Raw genomic sequence first — 27,281 nt, 5'->3', positions numbered from 1 at the left:
CATTTGACAAGTTAACAATAATATGTGGAAGGAATGCTTGCTTCTCTATCGGTCACCATCACCGGCAAAAATACAAGAAACTGAAATGAAACCTAGAAAACAGAAATGGTTTAGTGATGGTTTGCCACCCAAAATAACTGGTCTTGAAATGACAATGTTGAAATACAAAAGGTTATTGGTGTTCTTTTGTGAAGCGGTTTAGTCAAAATTGAAATGGTTTACTAGATTGTTTTGAAATGGTTCGGACACTGATGTTAAAACGAAACAGACTAATTCAAATTGGTTTATTCAACTGAGAATCCATCCGTCGACGAAATGTGAAATGATCAGCTCTGACAACAAATGATCTTGTGCCCCATAGCAGAATGGTTTACTCAAAGAAGGCACGATTCAGCTAATTGACAAATGACTTAACTCACCGACAAATGGTTCAAACAAGTGTCAAATGGTTTAAGAGAGGGGAAATCGATTCAGTGCAAAGTCAAATGGACAAGACAAGACTAAAATGGTTTAGTTAAAGAAGGAACGGTTCAACTAGTCTAGTCAACGATGTTTTCAAGAGCAGGGCTAAATGTAACTGATTAATGATGTCCACAGCATGAAGATAAACAAAATAAGGTCCTATGTCCCAGTTCAGAGTTGTCTTCTCGATAGCTTTACTCTGTTTCTTTCTACATGAAATGGAAACTGTGTCAAAGTGGGAATTCGTAAAGATCGTAGTCTCTTTCGCAGCCGTCTTTCGGGATGTCACACAACGAGCTTTGCATGACATAATATATACGTGACTGACTAAAAAGACTCCATATATACATGACTGACTAAAAAGAAGGGGCCTTAAGGTAATTCCCTTGAAAATGACATACTATTTAGATTTTTGTCAAAGTTGGCACAATTGATATTTATACACAGGACACTAGTAAAAGGCAATAAGAAGATGGTGTCACCGTGCTTGTTTTCCCACTGCATGCCCTTTATGCTTAGTACAACAAAAAAAGCAAGGTGACACAAACACCAAACCGGTGTGGCCAGCACATCACGCATGCACACAACCATTTCACCTGGTCAATTAGCAGCCATGGACAGCTGTTTCGGCCTTGATGGGCCTCACCAGCATGGCGTAGCTAACGTATTAGGCGGGTGTCTTAGACACCGCTTTAAGTGGTAGCTCCACACAACAAATGTGGTGAGCTGGGTTGAGAACAGCACAGCCGTTCTCCCAGCGCAAGCGTGTGGGAAGGTGGATCACCAAAAGAGACCAGTGTGTCACGTAATTTTTAAGTACAAGCTTTTTTTGTTGTACTTACAATAAAGGGCATGCAGCGCGAAAACAAGCACTGTCACACCATCTTTTTATTCCCATTTTTAGTGTCCTGTGAATGAATATCAATTCTGCCAAGTTTGAAAAAAATCTGGATAGTACGTCATTTTCAAGGGAGTTACCTTAAGGACCCTTCTTTTTAGTCAGTCATGTAGTCAATGGCCAGGATGTCACGCAAAGCTCATTGTGTGACATCCCGAAAGACGACTGGGAAGGAGACCACATTCTTTATGAAACCCCACTTCGACACCGTTTCCATTTCACGTACGAAAACAGAGTAAAGCTATAGAGAAGACAACTCTGAACTAGGACATAGCACTTTATCTTGTTTATCTTCATGCTGTGGACATCATTAATCAGTTACATTTAGCCCTTAGTTGTAAACATTTAGCGCTGCTCTCAAAAAACAAAAAGAATACTTCATCCAAAAAGAAGGAAGACAAAAAAGCCTGTCAGGTTTGTGCCAAGTTTTATCGGGCTCACGACTGATCAATCCAGTCTTGACTTGTCCATTTGACCTTGCACTGAATCACTTGCCCGGCTATTAAACTACTTGACACTTCATTAACCCATTTGCTGGTGAGTTAAGTCGTCTGTCGATTACTTCAACCGTTCGTTCTTTAACTAAACCATTTCAGTCTTGTCTTGTCCATTTGGCTTTGCACTGAATCGATTGTCCCTCTCTTAAACCATTTGACACTTGATTCAACCATTTGCCAGTGAGTTAAGTCATTTGTCAATTACCTGAATCGTGCCTTCCTTGAGTAAACCATAATGATTGTGATACAGGGCACAAGATCATTTGTTGTCACATCTGATCATTTCATATTTCGTCGACGGATGGATTCTCAGTTGAATGAACCAATAATTTGAACTTGTCTGTTCCATTTTAACATCGTCGTCTGAACTATTTCAAAACAATCTAAACAATAATATTTCAATTTTGACTAAACCACTTCACAAAACCACTTATTTCTTTTGGAAAACCATCGCTAAACCATTTCTCTTTTCTCTCTTCCATTTCAATTTCTTGTACGTTTGGTGGTGACGGCCAACCATACTTCTCATCAAAATGCTGATGATAAAACGAAGGCAATCCCACAAGTTTGAATTTCAAGTCTCCAAATAAAAATTATGCATAGTAGTACAGGATGCACAGTGTGCAATACTGAGGAATGACCTTAAATTTGTTTTCCATGTGCAATCAACATGCTGCAGTTGCTATGATTACACATAACAATTTATTGCTGATGAAAGCAATCAAAAAAGAAACCATTCTTAAATTAATTGTTGGTACGTTTGGTCTCAAGATAGTACTGACGCTGGAGGCCCCGATACCTCCCAAGATTGTATCAATTAAAATTAACATTTGACAAGTTAACAATAATATGTGGAAGGAATGCTTGCTTCTCTATCGGTCACCATCACCGGCAAAAATACAAGAAACTGAAATGAAACCTAGAAAACAGAAATGGTTTAGTGATGGTTTGCCACCCAAAATAACTGGTCTTGAAATGACAATGTTGAAATACAAAAGGTTATTGGTGTTCTTTTGTGAAGCGGTTTAGTCAAAATTGAAATGGTTTACTAGATTGTTTTGAAATGGTTCAGACACTGATGTTAAAACGAAACAGACTAATTCAAATTGGTTTATTCAACTGAGAATCCATCCGTCGACGAAATGTGAAATGATCAGCTCTGACAACAAATGATCTTGTGCCCCATAGCAGAATGGTTTACTCAAAGAAGGCACGATTCAGCTAATTGACAAATGACTTAACTCACCGACAAATGGTTCAAACAAGTGTCAAATGGTTTAAGAGAGGGGAAATCGATTCAGTGCAAAGTCAAATGGACAAGACAAGACTAAAATGGTTTAGTTAAAGAAGGAACGGTTCAACTAGTCTAGTCAACGATGTTTTCAAGAGCAGGGCTAAATGTAACTGATTAATGATGTCCACAGCATGAAGATAAACAAAATAAGGTCCTATGTCCCAGTTCAGAGTTGTCTTCTCGATAGCTTTACTCTGTTTTTTCTACACGAAATGGAAACTGTGTCAAAGTGGGAATTCGTAAAGATCGTAGTCTCTTTCGCAGCCGTCTTTCGGGATGTCACACAACGAGCTTTGCATGACATATATATATGTGACTGACTAAAAAGACTACATATATACATGACTGACTAAAAAGAAGGGGCCTTAAGGTAATTCCCTTGAAAATGACATACTATTTAGATTTTTGTCAAAGTTGGCACAATTGATATTCATACACAGGACACTAGTAAAAGGCAATAAGAAGATGGTGTCACCGTGCTTGTTTTCCCACTGCATGCCCTTTATGCTTAGTACAACAAAAAAAGCAAGGTGACACAAACACCAAACCGGTGTGGCCAGCACATCACGCATGCACACAACCATTTCACCTGGTCAATTAGCAGCCATGGACAGCTGTTTCGGCCTTGATGGGCCTCACCAGCATGGCGTAGCTAACGTATTAGGCGGGTGTCTTAGACACCGCTTTAAGTGGTAGCTCCACACAACAAATGTGGTGAGCTGGGTTGGGAACAGCACAGCCGTTCTCCCAGCGCAAGCGTGTGGGAAGGTGGATTACCAAAAGAGACCAGTGTGTCACGTAATTTTTAAGTACAAGCTTTTTTTGTTGTACTTACAATAAAGGGCATGCAGCGCGAAAACAAGCACTGTCACACCATCTTTTTATTCCCATTTTTAGTGTCCTGTGAATGAATATCAATTGTGCCAAGTTTGAAAAAATCTGGATAGTACGTCATTTTCAAGGTAGTTACCTTTAGGACCCTTCTTTTTAGTCAGTAATGTAGTCAATGGCCAGGATGTCACGCAAAGCTCATTGTGTGACATCCCGAAAGACGACTGGGAAGGAGACCACATTCTTTATGAAACCCCACTTCGACACCGTTTCCATTTCACGTACGAAAACAGAGTAAAGCTATAGAGAAGACAACTCTGAACTAGGACATAGCACTTTATCTTGTTTATCTTCATGCTGTGGACATCATTAATCAGTTACATTTAGCCCTTAGTTGTAAACATTTAGCGCTGCTCTCAAAAAACAAAAAGAATACTTCATCCAAAAAGAAGGAAGACAAAAAAGCCTGTCAGGTTTGTGCCAAGTTTTATCGGGCTCACGACTGATCAATCCAGTCTTGACTTGTCCATTTGACCTTGCACTGAATCACTTGCCCGGCTATTAAACTACTTGACACTTCATTAACCCATTTGCTGGTGAGTTAAGTCGTCTGTCGATTACTTCAACCGTTCGTTCTTTAACTAAACCATTTCAGTCTTGTCTTGTCCATTTGGCTTTGCACTGAATCGATTGCCCCTCTCTTAAACCATTTGACACTTGATTCAACCATTTGCCAGTGAGTTAAGTCATTTGTCAATTACCTGAATCGTGCCTTCCTTGAGTAAACCATAATGATTGTGATACAGGGCACAAGATCATTTGTTGTCACACCTGATCATTTCATATTTCGTCGACGGATGGATTCTCAGTTGAATGAACCAATAATTTGAACTTGTCTGTTCCATTTTAACATCGTCATCTGAACTATTTCAAAACAATCTAAACAATAATATTTCAATTTTGACTAAACCACTTCACAAACCCACTTATTTCTTTTGGAAAACCATCGCTAAACCATTTCTCTTTTCTCTCTTCCATTTCAATTTCTTGTACGTTTGGTGGTGACGGCCAACCATACTTCTCATCAAAATGCTGATGATAAAACGAAGGCAATCCCACAAGTTTGAATTTCAAGTCTCCAAATAAAAATTATGCATAGTAGTACAGGATGCACAGTGTGCAATACTGAGGAATGACCTTAAATTTGTTTTCCATGTGCAATCAACATGCTGCAGTTGCTATGATTACACATAACAATTTATTGCTGATGAAAGCAATCAAAAAAGAAACCATTCTTAAATTAATTGTTGGTACGTTTGGTCTCAAGATAGTACTGACGCTGGAGGCCCCGATACCTCCCAAGATTGTATCAATTAAAATTAACATTTGACAAGTTAACAATAATATGTGGAAGGAATGCTTGCTTCTCTATCGGTCACCATCACCGGCAAAAATACAAGAAACTGAAATGAAACCTAGAAAACAGAAATGGTTTAGTGATGGTTTGCCACCAAAATAACTGGTCTTGAAATGACAATGTCGAAATACAAAGGTTATTAGTGTTCTTTTGTGAAGCGGTTTAGTCAAAATTGAAATGGTTTACTAGATTGTTTTGAAATGGTTCGGACACTGATGTTAAAACGAAACAGACTAATTCAAATTGGTTTATTCAACTGAGAATCCATCCGTCGACGAAAAGTGAAATGATCAGCTCTGACAACAAATGATCTTGTGCCCCATAGCAGAATGGTTTACTCAAAGAAGGCACGATTCAGATAATTGACAAATGCCTTAACTCACCGACAAATGGTTCAAACAAGAGTCAAATGGTAACAGAGAGGGGAAATAGATTCAGTGCAAAGTCAAATGAACAAGACAAGACTAAAATGGAATAGATAAAAAAGGAACAGTTCAACTAGTCTAGTCAACGATGTTTTCAAGAGCAGGGCTAAATGTAACTGATTAATGATGTCCACAGCATGAAGATAAACAAAATAAGGTCCTATGTCCCAGTTCAGAGTTGTCTTCTCGATAGCTTTACTCTGTTTTTTCTACACGAAATGGAAACTGTGTCAAAGTGGGAATTCGTAAAGATCGTAGTCTCTTTCGCAGCCGTCTTTCGGGATGTCACACAACGAGCTTTGCATGACATAATATATATGTGACTGACTAAAAAGACTACATATATACATGACTGACTAAAAAGAAGGGGCCTTAAGGTAATTCCCTTGAAAATGACATACTATTTAGATTTTTGTCAAAGTTGGCACAATTGATATTTATACACAGGACACTAGTAAAAGGCAATAAGAAGATGGTGTCACCGTGCTTGTTTTCCCACTGCATGCCCTTTATTCTTAGTACACAAAAAAAGTAAGGTGACACAAACACCAACCCGGTGTGGCCAGCACATCACGCATGCACACAACCATTTCACCTGGTCAATTAGCAGCCATGGACAGCTGTTTCGGCCTTGATGGGCCTCACCAGCATGGCGTAGCTAACGTATTAGGCGGGTGTCTTAGACACCGCTTTAAGTGGTAGCTCCACACAACAAATGTGGTGAGCTGGGTTGGGAACAGCACAGCCGTTCTCACAGCGCAAGCGTGTGGGAAGGTGGATTACCAAAAGAGACCAGTGTGTCACGTAATTTTTAAGTACAAGCTTTTTTTGTTGTACTTACAATAAAGGGCATGCAGCGCGAAAACAAGCACTGTCACACCATCTTTTTATTCCCATTTTTAGTGTCCTGTGAATGAATATCAATTCTGCCAAGTTTGAAAAAAATCTGGATAGTACGTCATTTTCAAGGGAGTTACCTTAAGGACCCTTCTTTTTAGTCAGTCATGTAGTCAATGGCCAGGATGTCACGCAAAGCTCATTGTGTGACATCCCGAAAGACGACTGCGAAGGAGACCACATTCTTTACGAAACCCCACTTCGACACCGTTTCCATTTCACGTACGAAAACAGAGTAAAGCTATAGAGAAGACAACTCTGAACTAGGACATAGCACTTTATCTTGTTTATCTTCATGCTGTGGACATCATTAATCAGTTACATTTAGCCCTTAGTTGTAAACATTAGCGCTGCTCTCAAAAACAAAAAGAATACTTCATCCAAAAGAAGGAAGACAAAAAAGCCTGTCAGGTTTGTGCCAAGTTTTATCGGGCTCACGACTGATCAATCCAGTCTTGACTTGTCCATTTGACCTTGCACTGAATCACTTGCCCGGCTATTAAACTACTTGACACTTCATTAACCCATTTGCTGGTGAGTTAAGTCGTCTGTCGATTACTTCAACCGTTCGTTCTTTAACTAAACCATTTCAGTCTTGTCTTGTCCATTTGGCTTTGCACTGAATCGATTGCCCCTCTCTTAAACCATTTGACACTTGATTCAACCATTTGCCAGTGAGTTAAGTCATTTGTCAATTACCTGAATCGTGCCTTCCTTGAGTAAACCATAATGATTGTGATACAGGGCACAAGATCATTTGTTGTCACACCTGATCATTTCATATTTCGTCGACGGATGGATTCTCAGTTGAATGAACCAATAATTTGAACTTGTCTGTTCCATTTTAACATCGTCGTCTGAACTATTTCAAAAACAATCTAAACAATAATATTTCAATTTTGACTAAACCACTTCACAAACCCACTTATTTCTTTTGGAAAACCATCGCTAAACCATTTCTCTTTTCTCTCTTCTATTTCAATTTCTTGTACGTTTGGTGGTGACGGCCAACCATACTTCTCACCAAAATGCTGATGATAAAACGAAGGCAATCCCACAAGTTTGAATTTCAAGTCTCCAAAGAAAATTATGCATAGTACAGGATGCACAGTGTGCAATACTGAGGAATGACCTTAAATTGTTTTCCATGTGCAATCAACATGCTGCAGTTGCTATGATTACACATAACAATTTATTGCTGATGAAAGCAATCAAAAAGAAACCATTCTTAATAATTGTTGGTACGTTTGGTCTCAAGATAGTACTGACGCTGGAGGCCCCGATACCTCCCAAGATTGTATCAATTAAAATTAACATTTGACAAGTTAACAATAATGTGGAAGGAATGCTTGCTTCTCTATCGGTCACCATCACCGGCAAAAATACAAGAAACTGAAATGAACCTAGAAAACAGAAATGGTTTAGTGATGGTTTCCCTCACGAAATCACTGGTCTTGAAATGACAATGTCGAAATACAAAAGGTGATTACTGTTCTTTTGTGAAGCAGTTTAGTCAAAATTGAAATGGTTTACTAATTGTTTTGAAATGGTTCGGACACTGATGTTAAAACGAAACAGACTAATTCAAATTGGTTTATCAACAGAGAATCCATCCGTCGACGAAAGTGAAATGATCAGCTCTGACAACAAATCATCTTGTGCCCCATAGCAGAATGGTTTTACTCAAAGAAGGCACGATTCAGCTAATTGACAACATGACTTAACTCACCGACAAATGGTTCAAACAAGTGTCAAATGGTTTAAGAGAGGGAAATCGATTCAGTGCAAAGTCAAATGGACAAGACAAGACTAAAATGGTTTAGTTAAAGAAGGAACGGTTCAACTAGTCTAGTCAACGATGTTTTCAAGAGCAGGGCTAAATGTAACTGATTAATGATGTCCACAGCATGAAGATAAACAAAATAAGGTCCTATGTCCCAGTTCAGAGTTGTCTTCTCGATAGCTTTACTCTGTTTTTTCTACATGAAATGGAAACTGTGTCAAAGTGGGAATTCGTAAAGATCGTAGTCTCTTTCGCAGCCGTCTTTCGGGATGTCACACAACGAGCTTTGCATGACATAATATATACGTGACTGACTAAAAAGACTCCATATATACATGACTGACTAAAAAGAAGGGCCTTAAGGTAATTCCCTTGAAAATGACATACTATTTAGATTTTTGTCAAAGTTGGCACAATTGATATTTATACACAGGACACTAGTAAAAGGCAATAAGAAGATGGTGTCACCGTGCTTGTTTTCCCACTGCATGCCCTTTATGCTTAGTACAACAAAAAAAGCAAGGTGACACAAACACCAAACCGGTGTGGCCAGCACATCACGCATGCACACAACCATTTCACCTGGTCAATTAGCAGCCATGGACAGCTGTTTCGGCCTTGATGGGCCTCACCAGCATGGCGTAGCTAACGTATTAGGCGGGTGTCTTAGACACCGCTTTAAGTGGTAGCTCCACACAACAAATGTGGTGAGCTGGGTTGGGAACAGCACAGCCGTTCTCCCAGCGCAAGCGTGTGGGAAGGTGGATTACCAAAAGAGACCAGTGTATCATGTAATTTTTAAGTACAAGCTTTTTTTGTTGTACTTAGAATAAAGGGCATGCAGCGCTAAAACAAGCACTGTGACACCATCTTTTTATTCCCATTTTTAGTGTCCTGTGAATGAATATCAATTCTGCCAAGTTTGAAAAAAATCTGGATAGTACGTCATTTTCAAGGGAGTTACCTTAAGGACCCTTCTTTTTAGTCAGTCATGTAGTCAATGGCCAGGATGTCACGCAAAGCTCATTGTGTGACATCCCGAAAGACGACTGCGAAGGAGACCACATTCTTTACGAAACCCCACTTCGACACCGTTTCCATTTCACGTACGAAAACAGAGTAAAGCTATAGAGAAGACAACTCTGAACTGGGACATAGCACTTTATCTTGTTTATCTTCATGCTGTGGACATCATTAATCAGTTACATTTAGCCCTTAGTTGTAAACATTTAGCGCTGCTCTCAAAAAACAAAAAGAATACTTCATCCAAAAAGAAGGAAGACAAAAAAGCCTGTCAGGTTTGTGGCAAGTTTTATCGGGCTCACGACTGATCAATCCAGTCTTGACTTGTCCATTTGACCTTGCACTGAATCACTTGCTCGGCTATTAAACTACTTGACACTTCATTAAACCATTTGCTGGTGAGTTAAGTCGTCTGTCGATTACTTCAACCGTTCGTTCTTTAACTAAACCATTTCAGTCTTGTCTTGTCCATTTGGCTTTGCACTGAATCGATTGCCCCTCTCTTAAACCATTTGACACTTGATTCAACCATTTGCCAGTGAGTTAAGTCATTTGTCAATTACCTGAATCGTGCCTTCCTTGAGTAAACCATAATGATTGTGATACAGGGCACAAGATCATTTGTTGTCACACCTGATCATTTCATATTTCGTCGACGGATGGATTCTCAGTTGAATGAACCAATAATTTGAACTTGTCTGTTCCATTTTAACATCGTCGTCTGAACTATTTCAAAACAATCTAAACAATAATATTTCAATTTTGACTAAACCACTTCACAAAACCACTTATTTCTTTTGGAAAACCATCGCTAAACCATTTCTCTTTTCTCTCTTCCATTTCAATTTCTTGTACGTTTGGTGGTGACGGCCAACCATACTTCTCACCAAAATGCTGATGATAAAACGAAGGCAATCCCACAAGTTTGAATTTCAAGTCTCCAAATAAAAATTATGCATAGTACAGAATGCACAGTGTGCAATACTGAGGAATGACCTTAAATTTGTTTTCCATGTGCAATCAACATGCTGCAGTTGCTATGATTACACATAACAATTTATTGCAGATGAAAGCAATCAAAAAAGAAACCATTCTTAAATTAATTGTTGGTACGTTTGGTCTCAAAATAGTACTGACGCTGGAGGCCCCGATACCTCCCAAGATTGTATCAATTAAAATTAACATTTGACAAGTTAACAATAATATGTGGAAGGAATGCTTGCTTCTCTATCGGTCACCATCACCGGCAAAAATACAAGAAACTGAAATGAAACCTAGAAAACAGAAATGGTTTAGTGATGGTTTGCCACACAAAATAACTGGTCTTGAAATGACAATGTCGAAATACAAAAGGTTATTAGTGTTCTTTTGTGAAGCGGTTTAGTCAAAATTGAAATGGTTTACTAGATTGTTTTGAAATGGTTCAGACACTGATGTTAAAACGAAACTGACTAATTCAAATTGGTTTATTCAACTAAGAATCCATCCGTTGACGAAATGTGAAATGATCAGCTCTGACAACAAATGATCTTGTGCCCCATAGCAGAATGGTTTACTCAAAGAAGGCACGATTCAGCTAATTGAAAAATGACTTAACTCACCGACAAATGGTTCAAACAAGTGTCGAATGGTTTAAGAAAGAGGCAATCCATTCACTGCAAAGTCAAATGGACAAGACAAGACTAACATGGTTTAGTTAAAGAAGAAAAGGTTCAACTAGTCTAGTCTACGATGTTTTTCACGAGCAGGGCTAAATGTAACTGATTAATGATGTCCACAGCATGAAGATAAACAAAATAAGGTCCTATGTCCCAGTTCAGAGTTGTCTTCTCGATAGCTTTACTCTGTTTTTTCTACATGAAATGGAAACTGTGTCAAAGTGGGAATTCGTAAAGAACCTAGTCCCTTTCGCAGCCGTCTTTCGGGATGTCACACAACGACCTTTGCATGACATAACATATACGTGACTGACTAAAAAGACTACATATATACACGACTGACTAAAAGAAGGGGCCTTAAGGTAATTCCCTTGAAAATGACATACTATTTAGATTTTTGTCAAAGTTGGCACAATTGATATTCATACACAGGACACTAGTAAAAGGCAATAAGAAGATGGTGTCACCGTGCTTGTTTTCCCTCTGCATGCCCTTTATGCTTAGTACAACAAAAAAAGCAAGGTGACACAAACACCAACCCGGTGTGGCCAGCACATCATGGATGCACACAATCATTTCACCTGGTCAATTAGCAGCCATGGACAGCTGTTTCGGCCTTGATGGGCCTCACCAGCATGGCATAGCTAATGTATTAGGCGGGTGTCTTAGACACCGCTTTAAGTGGTAGCTCCACACAACAAATGTGGTGAGCTGGGTTGGGAACAGCACAGCCGTTCTCCCAGCGCAAGCGCGTGGGAAGGTGGATTACCAAAAGAGACCAGTGTGTCACGTAATTTTTAAGTACAAGCTTTTTTTGTTGTACTTACAATAAAGGGCATGCAGTGCAAAAGCAAGCACTGTGACACCATCTTTTTATTCCCATTTTTAGTGTCCTGTGAATGAATATCAATTGTGCCAAGTTTGAAAAAAATCTGGATAGTACGTCATTTTCAAGGGAGTTATCTTAAGAACCCTTGGTCTTTTTAGTCAGTCATGTAGTCAATGGCCAGGATGTCACGCAAAGCTCATTGTGTGACATCCCGAAAGACGACTGCGAAGGAGACCACATTCTTTACGAAACCCCACTTCGACACCGTTTCCATTTCACGTACGAAAACAGAGTAAAGCTATAGAGAAGACAACTCTGAACTGGGACATAGCACTTTATCTTGTTTATCTTCATGCTGTGGACATCATTAATCAGTTACATTTAGCCCTTAGTTGTAAACATTTAGCGCTGCTCTCCAAAAACAAAAAGAATACTTCATCCAAAAAGAAGGAAGACAAAAAAGCCTGTCAGGTTTGTGCCAAGTTTTATCGGGCTCACGACTGATCAATCCAGTCTTGACTTGTCCATTTGACCTTGTACTGAATCACTTGCCCGGCTATTAAACTACTTGACACTTCATTAACCATTTGCTGGTGAGTTAAGTCGTCTGTCGATTACTTCAACCGTTCGTTCTTTAACTAAACCATTTCAGTCTTGTCTTGTCCATTTGGCTTTGCACTGAATCGATTGCCCCTCTCTTAAACCATTTGACACTTGATTTAACCATTTGCCAGTGAGTTAAGTCATTTGTCAATTACCTGAATCGTGCCTTCCTTGAGTAAACCATAATGATTGTGATACAGGGCACAAGATCATTTGTTGTCACACCTGATCATTTCATATTTCGTCGACGGATGGATTCTCAGTTGAATGAACCAATAATTTGAACTTGTCTGTTCCATTTTAACATCGTCATCTGAACTATTTCAAAACAATCTAAACAATAATATTTCAATTTTGACTAAACCACTTCACAAACCCACTTATTTCTTTTGGAAAACCATCGCTAAACCATTTCTCTTTTCTCTCTTCCATTTCAATTTCTTGTACGTTTGGTGGTGACGGCCAACCATACTTCTCACCAAAATGCTGATGATAAAACAAAGGCAAACCCACAAGTTTGAATTTCAAGTCTCCAAAGAAAAATTATGCATAGTACAGAATGCACAGTGTGCAATACTGAGGAATGACCTTAAATTTGTTTTCCATGTGCAATCAACATGCTGCAGTTGCTATGATTACACATAACAATTTATTGCTGATGAAAGCAATCAAAAAAGAAACCATTCTTAAGTTAATTGTTGGTACATTTGGTCTCAAAATAGTACTGACGCCAGAGGCCCTGATCCCTCCCAAGATTGTATCAATTAAAATTAACATTTGACAAGTTAACAATAATATGTGGAAGGAATGCTTGCTTCTTTATCGGTCACCATCACGGGCAAAAATACAAGAAACTGAAATGAAACCTAGAAAACAGAAATGGTTTAGTGATGGTTTGCCACACAAAATAACTGGTCTTGAAATGACAATGTCGAAATACAAAAGGTTATTAGTGTTCTTTTGTGAAGCGGTTTGGTCAAAATTGAAATGGTTTACTAGATTGTTTTGAAATGGTTCAGACACTGATGTTAAAACGAAACAGACTAATTCAAATTGGTTTATTCAACTGAGAATCCATCCGTCGACGAAAAGTGAAATGATCAGCTGACAACAAATGATCTTGTGCTCCATAGCAGAATAGTTTACTCAAAGAAGGCACGATTCAGCTAATTGACACATGACTTAACTCACCGACAAATGGTTCAAACAAGTGTCAAATGGTTTAAGAGGGGAAATCGATTCAGTGCAAAGTCAAATGGACAAGACAAGACTAAAATGGTTTAGTTAAAGAAGGAACGGTTCAACTAGTCTAGTCAACGATGTTTTCAAGAGCAGGGCTAAATGTAACTGATTAATGATGTCCACAGCATGAAGATAAACAAAATAAGGTCCTATGTCCCAGTTCAGAGTTGTCTTCTCGATAGCTTTACTCTGTTTTTTCTACACGAAATGGAAACTGTGTCAAAGTGGGAATTCGTAAAGATCGTAGTCTCTTTCGCAGCCGTCTTTCGGTATGTCAAACAACGAGATTTGCATGACATAATATATATGTGACTGACTAAAAAGACTACATATATACATGACTGACTAAAAAGAAGGGGCCTTAAGGTAATTCCCTTGAAAATGACATACTATTTAGATTTTTGTCAAAGTTGGCACAATTGATATTCATACACAGGACACTAGTAAAAGGCAATAAGAAGATGGTGTCACCGTGCTTGTTTTCCCACTGCATGCCCTTTATGCTTAGTACAACAAAAAAAGCAAGGTGACACAAACACCAAACCGGTGTGGCCAGCACATCACGCATGCACACAACCATTTCACCTGGTCAATTAGCAGCCATGGACAGCTGTTTCGGCCTTGATGGGCCTCACCAGCATGGCGTAGCTAACGTATTAGGCGGGTGTCTTAGACACCGCTTTAAGTGGTAGCTCCACACAACAAATGTGGTGAGCTGGGTTGGGAACAGCACAGCCGTTCTCCCAGCGCAAGCGTGTGGGAAGGTGGATTACCAAAAGAGACCAGTGTGTCACGTAATTTTTAAGTACAAGCTTTTTTTGTTGTACTTACAATAAAGGGCATGCAGCGCGAAAACAAGCACTGTCACACCATCTTTTTATTCCCATTTTTAGTGTCCTGTGAATGAATATCAATATTATTGTGCCAAGTTTGACAAAAATCTGGATAGTACGTCATTTTCAAGGGAGTTACCTTAAGGACCCTTCTTTTTAGTCAGTCATGTAGTCAATGGCCAGGATGTCACGCAAAGCTCATTGTGTGACATCCCGAAAGACGACTGCGAAGGAGACCACATTCTTTACGAAACCCCACTTCGACACCGTTTCCATTTCACGTACGAAAACAGAGTAAAGCTATAGAGAAGACAACTCTGAACTGGGACATAGCACTTTATCTTGTTTATCTTCATGCTGTGGACATCATTAATCAGTTACATTTAGCCCTTAGTTGTAAACATTTAGCGCTGCTCTCTAAAAACAAAAAGAATACTTCATCCAAAAAGAAGGAAGACAAAAAAGCCTGTCAGGTTTGTGGCAAGTTTTATCGGGCTCACGACTGATCAATCCAGTCTTGACTTGTCCATTTGACCTTGCACTGAATCACTTGCTCGGCTATTAAACTACTTGACACTTCATTAAACCATTTGCTGGTGAGTTAAGTCGTCTGTCGATTACTTAACTAAACCGTTTCAGTCTTCTCTTGTCCATTTTGCTTTGCACTGAATCGATTGCCCCTCTCTTAAACCATTTGACACTTGATTCAACCATTTGCCAGTGAGTTAAGTCATTATTTTGTCAATTACCTGAATCGTGCCTTCCTTGAGTAAACCATAATGATTGTGATACAGGGCACAAGATCATTTGTTGTCACACCTGATCATTTCATATTTCGTCGACGGATGGATTCTCAGTTGAATGAACCAATAATTTGAACTTGTCTGTTCCATTTTAACATCGTCGTCTGAACTATTTCAAAAAAACTAAACAATAATATTTCAATTTTGACTAAACCACTTCACAAAACCACTCATTTCTTTTGGAAAACCATCGCTAAACCATTTCTCTTTTCTCTCTTCTATTTCAATTTCTTGTACGTTTGGTGGTGACGGCCAACCATACTTCTCACCAAAATGCTGATGATAAAACGAAGGCAATCCCACAAGTTTGAATTTCAAGTCTCCAAAGAAAAATTATGCATAGTACAGAATGCACAGTGTGCAATGCTGAGGAATGACCTTAAATTTGTTTTCCATGTGCAATCAACATGCTGCAGTTGCTATGATTACACATAACAATTTATTGCAGATGAAAGCAATCAAAAAAGAAACCATTCTTAAATTAATTGTTGGTACGTTTGGTCTCAAAATAGTACTGACGCTGGAGGCCCCGATACCTCCCAAGATTGTATCAATTAAAATTAACATTTGACAAGTTAACAATAATATGTGGAAGGAATGCTTGCTTCTCTATCGGTCACCATCACCGGCAAAAATACAAGAAACTGAAATGAAACCTAGAAAACAGAAATGGTTTAGTGATGGTTTGCCTCACGAAATCACTGGTCTTGAAATGACAATGTCGAAATACAAAAGGTGATTACTGTTCTTTTGTGAAGCAGTTTAGTCAAAATTGAAATGGTTTACTAGATTGTTTTGAAATGGTTGAGACACTGATGTTAAAACGGAACAGACTAATTCCAATTAGTTTATTCAACTGAGAATCCATCCGTCGACGAAATGTGAAATGATCAGCTCTGACAACAAATGATCTTCTGTCCCATAGAAGAATGGTTTACTCAAAGAAGGCACGATTCAGCTACTTGACAAATGACTTATTTCACCAACAAATGGTTCAAACAAGTGTCGAATGGTTTAAGAGACGGGCAATCGATTCAGTGCAAAGTCAAATGGACAAGACAAGACTAAAATGGTTTAGTTAAAGAAGCAACGGTTCAACTAGTCTAGTCAACGATGTTTTCAAGAGCAGGGCTAAATGTAAGTAAGGGCTAAATGTAACTGATTAATGATGTCCACAGCATGAAGATAAACAAAATAAGGTCTTATGTCCCAGTTCAGAGTTGTCTTCTCGATAGCTTTACTCTGTTTTTTTCTACATGAAATGGAAACTGTGTCAAAGTGGGAATTTGTAAAGATCGTACATGTAGTCTCTTTCGCAGCCGTCTTTCGGGATGTCACACAACGAGCTTTGCATGACATAATATATATATGACTGACTAAAAAGATGGGGCCTTAAGGTAATTCCCTTGAAAATGACATACTATTTAGATTTTTGTCAAAGTTGGCACAATTGATATTTATACACAGGACACTAGTAAAAGGCAATAAGAAGATGGTGTCACCGTGCTTGTTTTCCCACTGCATGCCCTTTATGCTTAGTACAACAAAAAAAGCAAGGTGACACAAACACCAAACCGGTGTGGCCAGCACATCACGCATGCACACAATCATTTCACCTTGTTAATTAGCATCCATAGACAGCTGTTTCGGCCTTGATGAGCCTCACCAGCATGGCGTAGCTAACATATTAGGCGGGTGTCTTAGACACCGCTTTAAGTGGACGTAGCTCCACACAACAAATGTGGTGAGCTGGGTTGGGAACAGCACAGCTGTTCTCCCAGCGCAAGCGTGTGGGAAGGTGGATCACCAAAAGATAATTAAGTACAAGCTTTTTTCGTGGTACTTAGAATAAAGGGCATGCAGCGCGAAAACAAGCACTGTGACACCATCTTTTTATTCCCATTTTTAGTGTCCTGTGAATGAATATCAATTGTGCCAAGTTTGAAAAAATCTGGATAGTACGTCATTTTCAAGGGAGTTACATACCTTAAGGACCCTTCTTTTTAGTCAGTCATGTAGTCAATGGCCAGGATGTCACGCAAAGCTCATTGTGTGACATCCCGAAAGACGACTGCGAAGGAGACCACATTCTTTACGAAACCCCACTTCGACACCGTTTCCATTTCACGTACGAAAACAGAGTAAAGCTATAGAGAAGACAACTCTGAACTGGGACATAGCACTTTATCTTGTTTATCTTCATGCTGTGGACATCATTAATCAGTTACATTTAGCCCTTCGTTACATTTAGCCCTGCTCTCGAAAAACATCGTTGACTAGACTAGTTGAACCGTTGCTTCTTTAACTAAACCATTTTAGTCTGGTCTTGTCCATTTGACTTTGCACTGAATCGATTGCCCGTCCCTTAAACCATTTGACACTTGTTTCAAACATGTGCCGGTGAGTTAACCCTTTCAGCCCCGATAGTGCCAAATGGCACTTATAGATTTTACTCTGTCTAACGCCAGACGATTTTACTCGTCAATGGGAACCCCTCGGGCTTAAAGGGTTAAGTCATTTGTCAATTAGCTGAATCATGCCTTCTTTGGGTAAACCATTCTGCTACGGGGCACAAGATCATTTGTTGTCAGACCTGATCTTTTCACATTTCGCCGACGGATGGATTCTCAGTTGAATAAACCAATTTGAATTAGTCTGTTCCGTTTTAGCATCAGTGTCTGAACCATTTCAAAACAATCTAAACCATTTCAATTTTGCCTAAACCACTTCACAAAAGAACACTTAACCTTTTCTATTTCAACAGTTTCATTTCATTGCCACTTATTTCTTTTAGAAAACCATCACTAAACCATTTCTGTTTTCTCTGTTCCATTTCAATTTCTTGTACGTTTGGTGGTGATGGCCAACCATACTTCTCACCAAAATGCTGATGATAAAACGAAGGCAATCCCACAAGTTTGAATTTCAAGTCTCCAAATAAAATAACATCAGTCTTAGATGAAATAAGATACAATCGAACCCTTTTCCAAAACCAAAAAAATTTCTCACACACACATACAGTATTACAGCCCGGATAACAATGAGTGTTTTGTTGGTTGGATAATACAGCTGTCCCTTACACTGTAGTTAACAGTATCTCAGTCTGTATCTATAAAGAAGTCTTCAGTTTTACACTATGCAAAGATTATAAAATTTGAGTCCTTAAGTAAATCGCGCCCTTTTTCATTTCTTGCATTACAAATCGATTCTTCATAGCATGAGATCTAAAACACAAATAAAAATATATCTTCGTAAAGTTAAATAACTCACCGTGGTGGACAATCTGTAGAACTGGTTTCTCAAAATACTTTGGGAAGCTTTGCAAACTTTCCAGTGCCTGGTTTTCACTTTCTACAGCTTCAGCATACTTCAAATTTGTTCTTCCAGTGAACTGGCAGCTCCATACTTGAAACCCATACAAAATGATGCGATTGACATATTCACTTCAGCATGCATTAAGAAAAACAATCCAACAGGGATATGAACAGTAACAATAATATTACAGAATCAGTTTTTCTCTAAAATTTAATTAACATTATTTTTAAATGATCAAGGTGAGTAACTAAGGCAGTTACAAAGACCTCAATAGAGTGCTTTCACGTGACGTCACGAAAGCCATCTTGGTGTTCCTAAACAATTCACTACTTGCACAATCCCATAATACACCTCTATTACACCCCAAAACTTTTGCATAACCATTGTTTGCAATTTCTCCAGGGACATGAAGTTGAAAACAATGCCTATGCAGATTTTTGGGGGGTAAAAGAGGTGTACCCAACTAATTATCCGGGAATTGAACTCTACTGTGAAGCAACAGTTTTCTTTTGTTTCGGTGGAAAAACAAGGTCACTGATCATGTGAGCGAAAACACTCTATTGGGACCATGTTTGCTTTAAAACAAACTGCATAGAATATCCAATTCAAAGTAATGTACCAGCCCCCAAAAAGTCAAGAATCTTGAAGCTGGTGAAAGTTCCAGATCTGCAAGAGTAAGGCAATGTAATGCCCTACTGCTGTGTTGAACTTAAAAGAATTTTACTCGGCAGTGGCACGGCCATACAATGTAGCACAGAAGTGGTTTCAAACGTTGAACTTAATTGAGTCGCCCCAAATTCAAATTCAAAGGCGGAACCAATAAAACAAACCTTTCATCCAGCGGTTTCACATACCAGACAGCAGCTTAAACGAAGGTTGGAGGAAGCTTGCTCTAATGAAGGCGATTTTAAATGTCAGAGGGTAACGACAACTGATGCAGCAGTCCATGTTACATCATTTTATTCCAAGGAGAAGATCACTTCTCAAAGTGTGTTCATTAAATGAATAAATATTCTTCTTCTGGTTTCCTTCCACAAAACCCAGCAAGTTGCTGTGGGACAATCATGCCGGGGTCTGCAAAGAAACGTTGGCTGGTGGAACACTAATTCGAACGCACATACAGTGAGAGCAGATTCAAAAGAACTTTTTGAGTCCGAAAGGCAACTTTCTCAGGGTCCGACATTGCAACCAATACAGTCGCACATGACTGAATTTTTTCCCTTTGCGACTAAAATATCTGGAGAAGTCGCAAATTTGCAACTTGTCTTCACCTTCGCTATTTCAAAATAAAAGGATTAGCAGTTGCCACTTTGCTGCTATGTTTTGCTAAAATAAATAAAGAAATGACAAAATTAATTTGTTTCTTGCCTTGAATTTTCTTTCAATCTGAAGGTAGCGTAATTGTAGCATAATTCAGCTGCGATATTACGTGCACAATTCCATTCCTTCGATCATTCACCATTTTCAGCAGTTTCTTTACACGCAAGTATTGCGCGTTCATATTTTGTTTTGCTAAACCTGTGATAACACAATGCAGTGCAAAGCAGTCGTGCGGAACTAAAATTTGCGAAATTGCGACTAAATTTTCGTATCTTGTAGCAGAATTGCAACTGGGTTTTTTCATTAATTTCAAGCCCTGTTTCTGGTTGTTCCTCCTCTGATTCACTGAAATGTATATCCATAGAACATCTACCAGAAGATGATGAATATATTACAGACACTGGCAATTTCTGAATCGCTGATTTCTTTGACTTCTTCTTCATCATCATCATTCTAGGGTAAAGCTGGATTTGCAATCACCCAAACTTCTGTGCAATAGCATTTTGTTTTTTAGTATATAACTGGGACGCATGCAAACAAATTGCAAAATAACCAAAACTACAATCAGTAAAATAATTCATGAATTTAGTTCAGCATGAAAATAGCACACCGTTTGAAACCAAGTTGAGCTACTGCTGTGCGGCACGACAGTGTCTTCCATGCTAAGCAGTCATGTGAAACTTAATTCAACATGCCGAACTGAATTGTTTCAAACATTGTGGTACTGCCGTGCTTTAGTCAAATACAATTATTTATTTAGTTTGGCACAGCAATAGCGTGACGTTTGAAACAGGCCTAACTGGCCCTATAGTTAGTCAATAGTTAGTCAAAAAGAGGTGGTTTGCAACCAATCTCCAAAGAGACAGATAACAATGATTTGTTATATACCTAGACTTTTGCTCAACAAAACAAGCACTGTGGTTGGTTGATTCTTGGTCACATGGCCCTGATCAAATTCAAATGAATCCCGGCCGGGATACAATTTCGCAGTTGTTGCCCCCTCCAGGTGTTTTGCTGCGATTGTTGCAGGAAAAGTCTAAATATATAACAAAGGACTTAATGTCTGGTCCCTCGGGAAACTAGTTAGTTTTGTTTTTCCTCGAGTCCTGATGTTTCCCTCGACTTCGCCTTGGAAAACATGAGGACTCTCGGGAAAAAAAAAAGTAACTGTTTCCCTCAGGACCATACATTAAGTGTATAGTAATGTGCAATTGCTGGTGGACGAACAAAAGGAGCTCATGGGAGATCTTTTGTTTTCATCCACCAACATGGCAGAAGTGACGTAACTTGAAAACCAACTATTACTTCAATGCACATGCTACTGCAGGTGGGTCTAAAACACAGGTCACATTCCACAGGTCAAGACTAGAAGTACCTGCTCCACTGATGAACAACTGAAACAACATTCTTGTACAATGCTTAGGGCTGGGAGACATTCTTGGTATTGTTTATTTATCTGTACGAAGGACAGTGACATGTACATGTACACCCGACGTGCTACAGCTCCATCTTTTGAAAATCACACGTGTTTGTTTGGATTTATCCTCTTGAAAATCTTGATAATTCGATAATTCACCTTTACAACCAAAACCCTTGCTTCATCGACCTCAACTACTGAACTAGTTATGTTCCATTCCCGCGCGCCTGATTACGTTTTTATACCTCAAAAATAATTATACTAATGTCTTACTAACCTCGTTTTTCTCGATCCGTACTGTAAGTTATGGCTCCTCGTTTTTTCCTGTTAATTTATGAGTCTCTTCCGTTGATTTACGGTCCAAGCGCGAAGCGCTTACGGGTACGGACATCGAACTACATGTAGCTCGGTTAGTATAAAGCTAAGAGGTATGTACAAGCCTTAATCGTAAACTTTCAACATAAAGAAAAGTACTTCTAGACAATCTATTTACAATAGCCTTATGTACGTTTTACTTTGCCTGAAATCTCAACATTAATCGATGAAAAGCTTGACAACCAAAACGCTAAAGTGCATTAATTAAAGCACAGCCTGAAAATAAGATTGCACGCGCTTTCAGTGTGTTTTCAAGGATACTCATACGATCTGAACACTTCTTTCGTCTCTTTGATGACAAATACCTCATCCTCGGGTTTAAGGTCTTTCGGAAGCGGGCTTGGCTTGTAAATTTTATTCCCTAAGAGGGGCATCTTGACAAAGATGTCTCCCTACCTGCACTGAAGAGAACCTTTGAATTCGGCGGGAAAGTGAACAAAGAGGCTTTATGAATGTATTGCGGGCTCAAGTATTGTTCTTGCCATCCTTCCTTGGTAATGGAGACTTTTAATTACAGGTATTCCTATTTTAAGCTTACAGGACCCCTAGCAAAAGGAAACTTTACTTTGAAAGTATAATGTTGATTTTCTCCTTGTAAATATAAAAATTAAAGCATTTTGAGCGTTTTGTGAGCCTCAAAAGGATGGTGGCTCCGGTCTATTTTCTGAGCATCAATTATTTTCGTTCATTAGTAAATTTTAAAAATAAACTAGTTTTATCAATGTGCGTCTTGAAAATTGATTTTGTAACAGAAAAGCGCCAAGCCAAGAGCTTAAAATATTTGTGAAGTTTTACTTCAAAAGCGTGGTTGACACTGAGTCTGCGCGAGGTCTTTGTTCAGTGCGCATCAACAATGCCATCGAGAAAAGTTGGCATGGCTTAGAGTTAACAGCTCCCACACTCGTCCTTGTGAAAAAATTATCCGTGACTGGCATTTGCTTAGGTCACTGGATAGCCTCGGAGCTTGGCAAAGGACCTGAAAGCTTAGAATTGAAACTTCAACGATGGAAACGAAGGAATCTGTGGTTGAAAATCAAGTCGAACAAGAAGTTGCAAAGCCGGCTGAAATCGCGCCAGTTGAAGTTTTTGAAACTCGTGTTCAAACGCCGGAAATGGAAAAATCGCTGGACCAACCTGTGAACAAATTTGATGTCACAAAACTGAGTTATGAAGTGCAGCATGGGTATCGCGTTTTTGTGGAAATGACAGGCGATTCTCACAAAAATGTGACTTGGCCATTTATGGAGCCTGTAGACGCCGAAGCGCTTGGTTTATGGGACTATCATGAGAAAATTAAGGAGCCCATGAGCTTCAACCAAAGTTTGTAAAACCATTAACAGTTTAATTTAATTTGACCATATTTTCTTAACATAGCTTATCTGAATACGTACCATTTAAGCTTTATTTCTCTTACAAGAGGCAATTACTTTGACCTTTTCTTCGTAAACTCTATAGAGGCAAAAACTCAACGTACAACTATATTGTAATGAGGCAAGGGGCTCTCGTCCTTATGATCGCCAATCTTTGTTTACAAGTTTCAGCACCTAAAACAATTACAAATTTACCCTTGACGCGATTTTTCATTGTTGAATTCTTATATTTCCGTAGCTATGACATGCTGTGGATTACGGTACTTACTTCCAGATCATTGCCAGATCAGCGAGTTTTCTTTTTTTTTTCATTTACTTTAATTGATCATTCAGCCGTTTGCTATTTTATACACTAATTTCCCCACCTTTACCACCTTTGTTTCCCTCCCTCACGAATTTTCAATTTCTTGTGCAGCAATGGATATTAGATTTCTTATAGTAGTACTATGGTCATGAAAAGAAGTAATTTATTTTGAAGGGTATCAAAAATTCTTGCAAAAGCTTCTTCCTCTGGAAATAGATCCCCCTATCAAGGGAATCCCCACAAACAAAGTCTTTGTTAAATTGATGATTGAAAAAAGTCACGACCTTTACCTAATGGGGAAACTTTTACCTTTTGCCTTGTCCTTAGCAATGTAAAAAAATTAGGCATGAAAAACTTAGTTGTTTTCTCTGTTTCTCCACTGTGCATACCACTAATACTTTTATTGTATTTTCTTTTAAGTTGGTTGCAAGTTTAACAACTACGAATACAACAGTATCACAGAAGTTATTGCAGATATGCGCCTTATTCTGGAAAATTGTTATCGTTACAACGGAGCAAATCATTGGGTCTCAAAACTTGGCCATAAAATGGAGAAGATTTTGGAGCAAAAGTTGGCTTTACTGAACAGGTGCTTCTTAATATTATTTACACTTGTCCATTCAAATTTGTTCTTCTTGCTTGTCTTTTTTTTCTCACACATGATACAGGTAAATCTTAGTTCAGAGAAGAATTATTTTAACTGAGCTATTATTTATTATCTCGAATGAGCAATTCCACAGTGCTGTTTGAATTAGAATAAGAAAATGGCATGAAAAACAACTCTTTTTTTCATGTAAATTCATTCTATCATGATAATATTGTTTTTGTCTCAATTGTTTGATTACTTTTGCGATATATCTTAGACTAAGTCATTTCATTGCTTTTGTTATATTTATCGCAAGAACCAAAATTGCCGATGTTAAAAAAACAGAAAAAAATCGGAAGTCATCATCAACTTTTATGGTATTGCTCCTAGTTCCTAACTATTTTCTTTTCACTTTTTACCCACGTTGGAATTGGTTATTCCTCAACATAAGTGACATTTATTGTGCAAAATGCAAACAAAAAATATATTTAAAAATTGAACACTCAAAAGTCATTAAGGGGCTTTTTGCCCAGTCAGCTTTTCATTATCTGTACAAAGAGCAAAAGAAGGAGATGCAATAATTGGCCATTTCCAAGTTCATTTCTGCCTCCTCTTCAAATTGAGTCTAAGTGGGAAGTTTTTCTTATGAAAATCAGTTTTCAACTAATTACTATCACAAAAGCTTTGCAATTAGACTCGCTTTGAAGAGAAGGTAAACCTGAACTCAGAAATGGCCTATTCCCTCTCTGTTTTGCAGTTACATATACTTGTATATAGAACAAGTTGACAAAACAAAAAAACCTAAAAGAGAATAACTGAAAGGCACATTAAAACTCAAATATTAATAAGAAGAATTTATTGCTTACTGGTATACTTCAAAATATATCTGAAAAGTTACTTGGAAGTGAAGGCAGAACTGACCCACTTATGGAAAAAATTACAAGCTAAAAAAGGAAAAAGGTAAAGAAATCAAAGGAGAACTGTGAAAAAGTCATGGATGCATTGCTTACAAAATGGGAGTTCTGTTGCGATCAGTTGTTTCTGATCTTGTTAGGAAAGAATGACTGAATTTCTGTTTGATTGGTATTATTTAAAAAGAGTGTGTTATCATTGACAGGCTACACCAGGTAAAAGTGTCCTCAACCATGTAAACAGCTACTAATGTCTCAGTTTGGGATAAGTAAAAACAAGCATTGTTTCCAAATCTTTTAGCCTTTCATAAAATCTGGAATAGATCATGAAACATTCTGTATTTAGTTGCATTTTATAGATGCAAATTGAGCCAAGTGAAAATAATCACCAACACGTTTTCGGCTCCTTTAAACTTTTTACGAGGTTGTTAAAAACCTATGAAGTACCAGAGGATAGCTATTTAGCTAGGAAAGAGTGAATTCGTGTTTGATTCTTATCGTAAAGGAATGTTTCTGTTCAACTATAACAAGGTGATACCAAAAATATTTGGATATTTTTCAGCTTTGTAAACACAGCTTTTGAGTGGTTTTAACCCTGTCTTTTACATTTGAGCGCCTTTAGCTTTCAAATATGTTACAAGTACACCTTATAGGTATCGAATATAACCAATAGAATGATGAAGTAACATACTAAAAGAGCAGTGGTTTGCTTTTGGTGAACACAGTTGTCACTGTCCACAGCAATCTCACAGTGTGCTCCTTTGCTAATACGAGTGGACCCGTGAACTTGGCGGATCGACGAGAAAATGTCTCTTCACATTCATTTTCAACACACATAGCACAGTGACACCTTTAGTCTTCCACTGAGCAATTATTTTAGCTTGGTGACACGTGCTAAATGCAATAAGTATCAGTCCCGTCAGAACAAAGAAAAATCGAAGAATATTTCAACTTATTAGGTTGCGGCATTACTGTGGAAAGTGAAACGTCGGAAAATCAATATTGATCATCTCTATGTCAATTTGAATTCTACTGAGTGAGTGACAAATTGGTATACCATACTTATTCAGCTATAAGCCGAGCGATTTTTACACAGATCCTCACTCAAGTTGGGCAAATGTGAAGCCTTAGAAGGGGTCTCGGCTTGTAGCCGAGTATTTTTGATAAAAAAAATTTTCTCAGCAAATTAAAACAGTAAAAATGAACGTGTATTCACTTACAAGCCGAACTAAATTACTTGTAAAATGAAGAGAAGTTGTTGTTGGTGTAATATGGACTTTTATTACTTGGTGGCTCGTAAAGGAGCCACACGTGTTGTTGTGTGATCGGGATCGATCTTATTGCTCGTCTTTTTCCTCGTTGTCTGTCTCGAATTCGTCGTCCATTTCCTCATCTTTACTTTTTTTTTGTTCTGGAATATTCTCGTCGAAGACTGCTTCGTCTTCTGTACCGTCGAGTGCGTTATAGAGGTATCACAAGTCCCGAAAGCACAAACGCCTCACCATCTCTTCGGGAATATCGCCCCAAGCCTGTTTTTCTCATCGAAGGAACGAGGAGTCTGGGAACAAGATTGCAACATTTGTCGACACAGATCGTGTAAACAAGCTTGTGACATGACACTAGAGCAAACTTGAGACAAAAACGCAAGTAGATTTCTTCTTGTAGCGACATTTTCTAAGCAAAAAAACCGTACGCATTAAAAGGAAAATCTTACCTTGAATTCTTTGCTCTGAAAACCACGCCAAAGGTCGGTGTTTCTTATCTTTCGTGTTCATTTGATTGCTTTGCGTATAATTTTTCAGTCAATGTCAATTTGTATTTTAAATTACGAAAATTCCATAGTCGATAATACACGTACATCAAGACCTAAAATGGGTCTCGGCTTATAGCCGAGTATTATGCATTTACAATTCGTGTCAATCAAGTTGATTTTTTCCGTAAGAAGTTTGGGGTCTCGGCTTGTAGCCGAATAAGTACAGTATCTTGAAAAAATCTATATTGGTCGTTGACTTATCAGGTGTTACTCACAGCTAATTAACATCTAATTAACATCTAGCTGTGGTGCTGTGCTCTGACATCAAACATGGACTGTATAGCGGCAGCCAGAGGCACCTTTGTATGCTTTCTGCCCAATGTCGTGAGCCGCACCCTTCGCAATTCAGTCCTCAACTGCAAGTAAGGGTGATTA

At 38.5% G+C, this 27,281-nt stretch overlaps 2 protein-coding genes across 2 annotated transcripts in view; one reads left to right on the top strand and one right to left on the bottom strand.

The window, feature by feature from the left end:
• The window catches only part of LOC138020426 (tyrosine-protein kinase BAZ1B-like), a 67,392-nt gene extending 45,048 nt beyond the window's left edge, over positions 1-22,344 (bottom strand). The window contains exons 1-2 of the mRNA XM_068867415.1: positions 22,184-22,344; positions 18,766-18,938 (exon numbers count right to left, since the gene is read on the bottom strand). Coding sequence (XP_068723516.1) covers positions 18,766-18,938; positions 22,184-22,296 — 286 coding nt within the window. The 5' untranslated portion in view covers positions 22,297-22,344. The remainder of the gene's footprint in view (positions 1-18,765; positions 18,939-22,183) is intronic.
• Positions 22,345-22,781: 437 nt separating this feature from the next.
• The window catches only part of LOC138020050 (uncharacterized), a 20,786-nt gene continuing 16,286 nt past the window's right edge, over positions 22,782-27,281 (top strand). The window contains exons 1-2 of the mRNA XM_068867046.1: positions 22,782-23,242; positions 24,017-24,185. Of these exons, the coding sequence (XP_068723147.1) occupies positions 22,927-23,242; positions 24,017-24,185 (485 nt within the window). The 5' untranslated portion in view covers positions 22,782-22,926. The remainder of the gene's footprint in view (positions 23,243-24,016; positions 24,186-27,281) is intronic.

The sequence above is a fragment of the Montipora capricornis genome, chromosome 10, assembly GCF_036669925.1.
Source record: "Montipora capricornis isolate CH-2021 chromosome 10, ASM3666992v2, whole genome shotgun sequence".
NCBI classification, from domain to species: domain Eukaryota; kingdom Metazoa; phylum Cnidaria; class Anthozoa; order Scleractinia; family Acroporidae; genus Montipora; species Montipora capricornis.
This window is presented reverse-complemented; position numbering and strand designations above follow the sequence as displayed.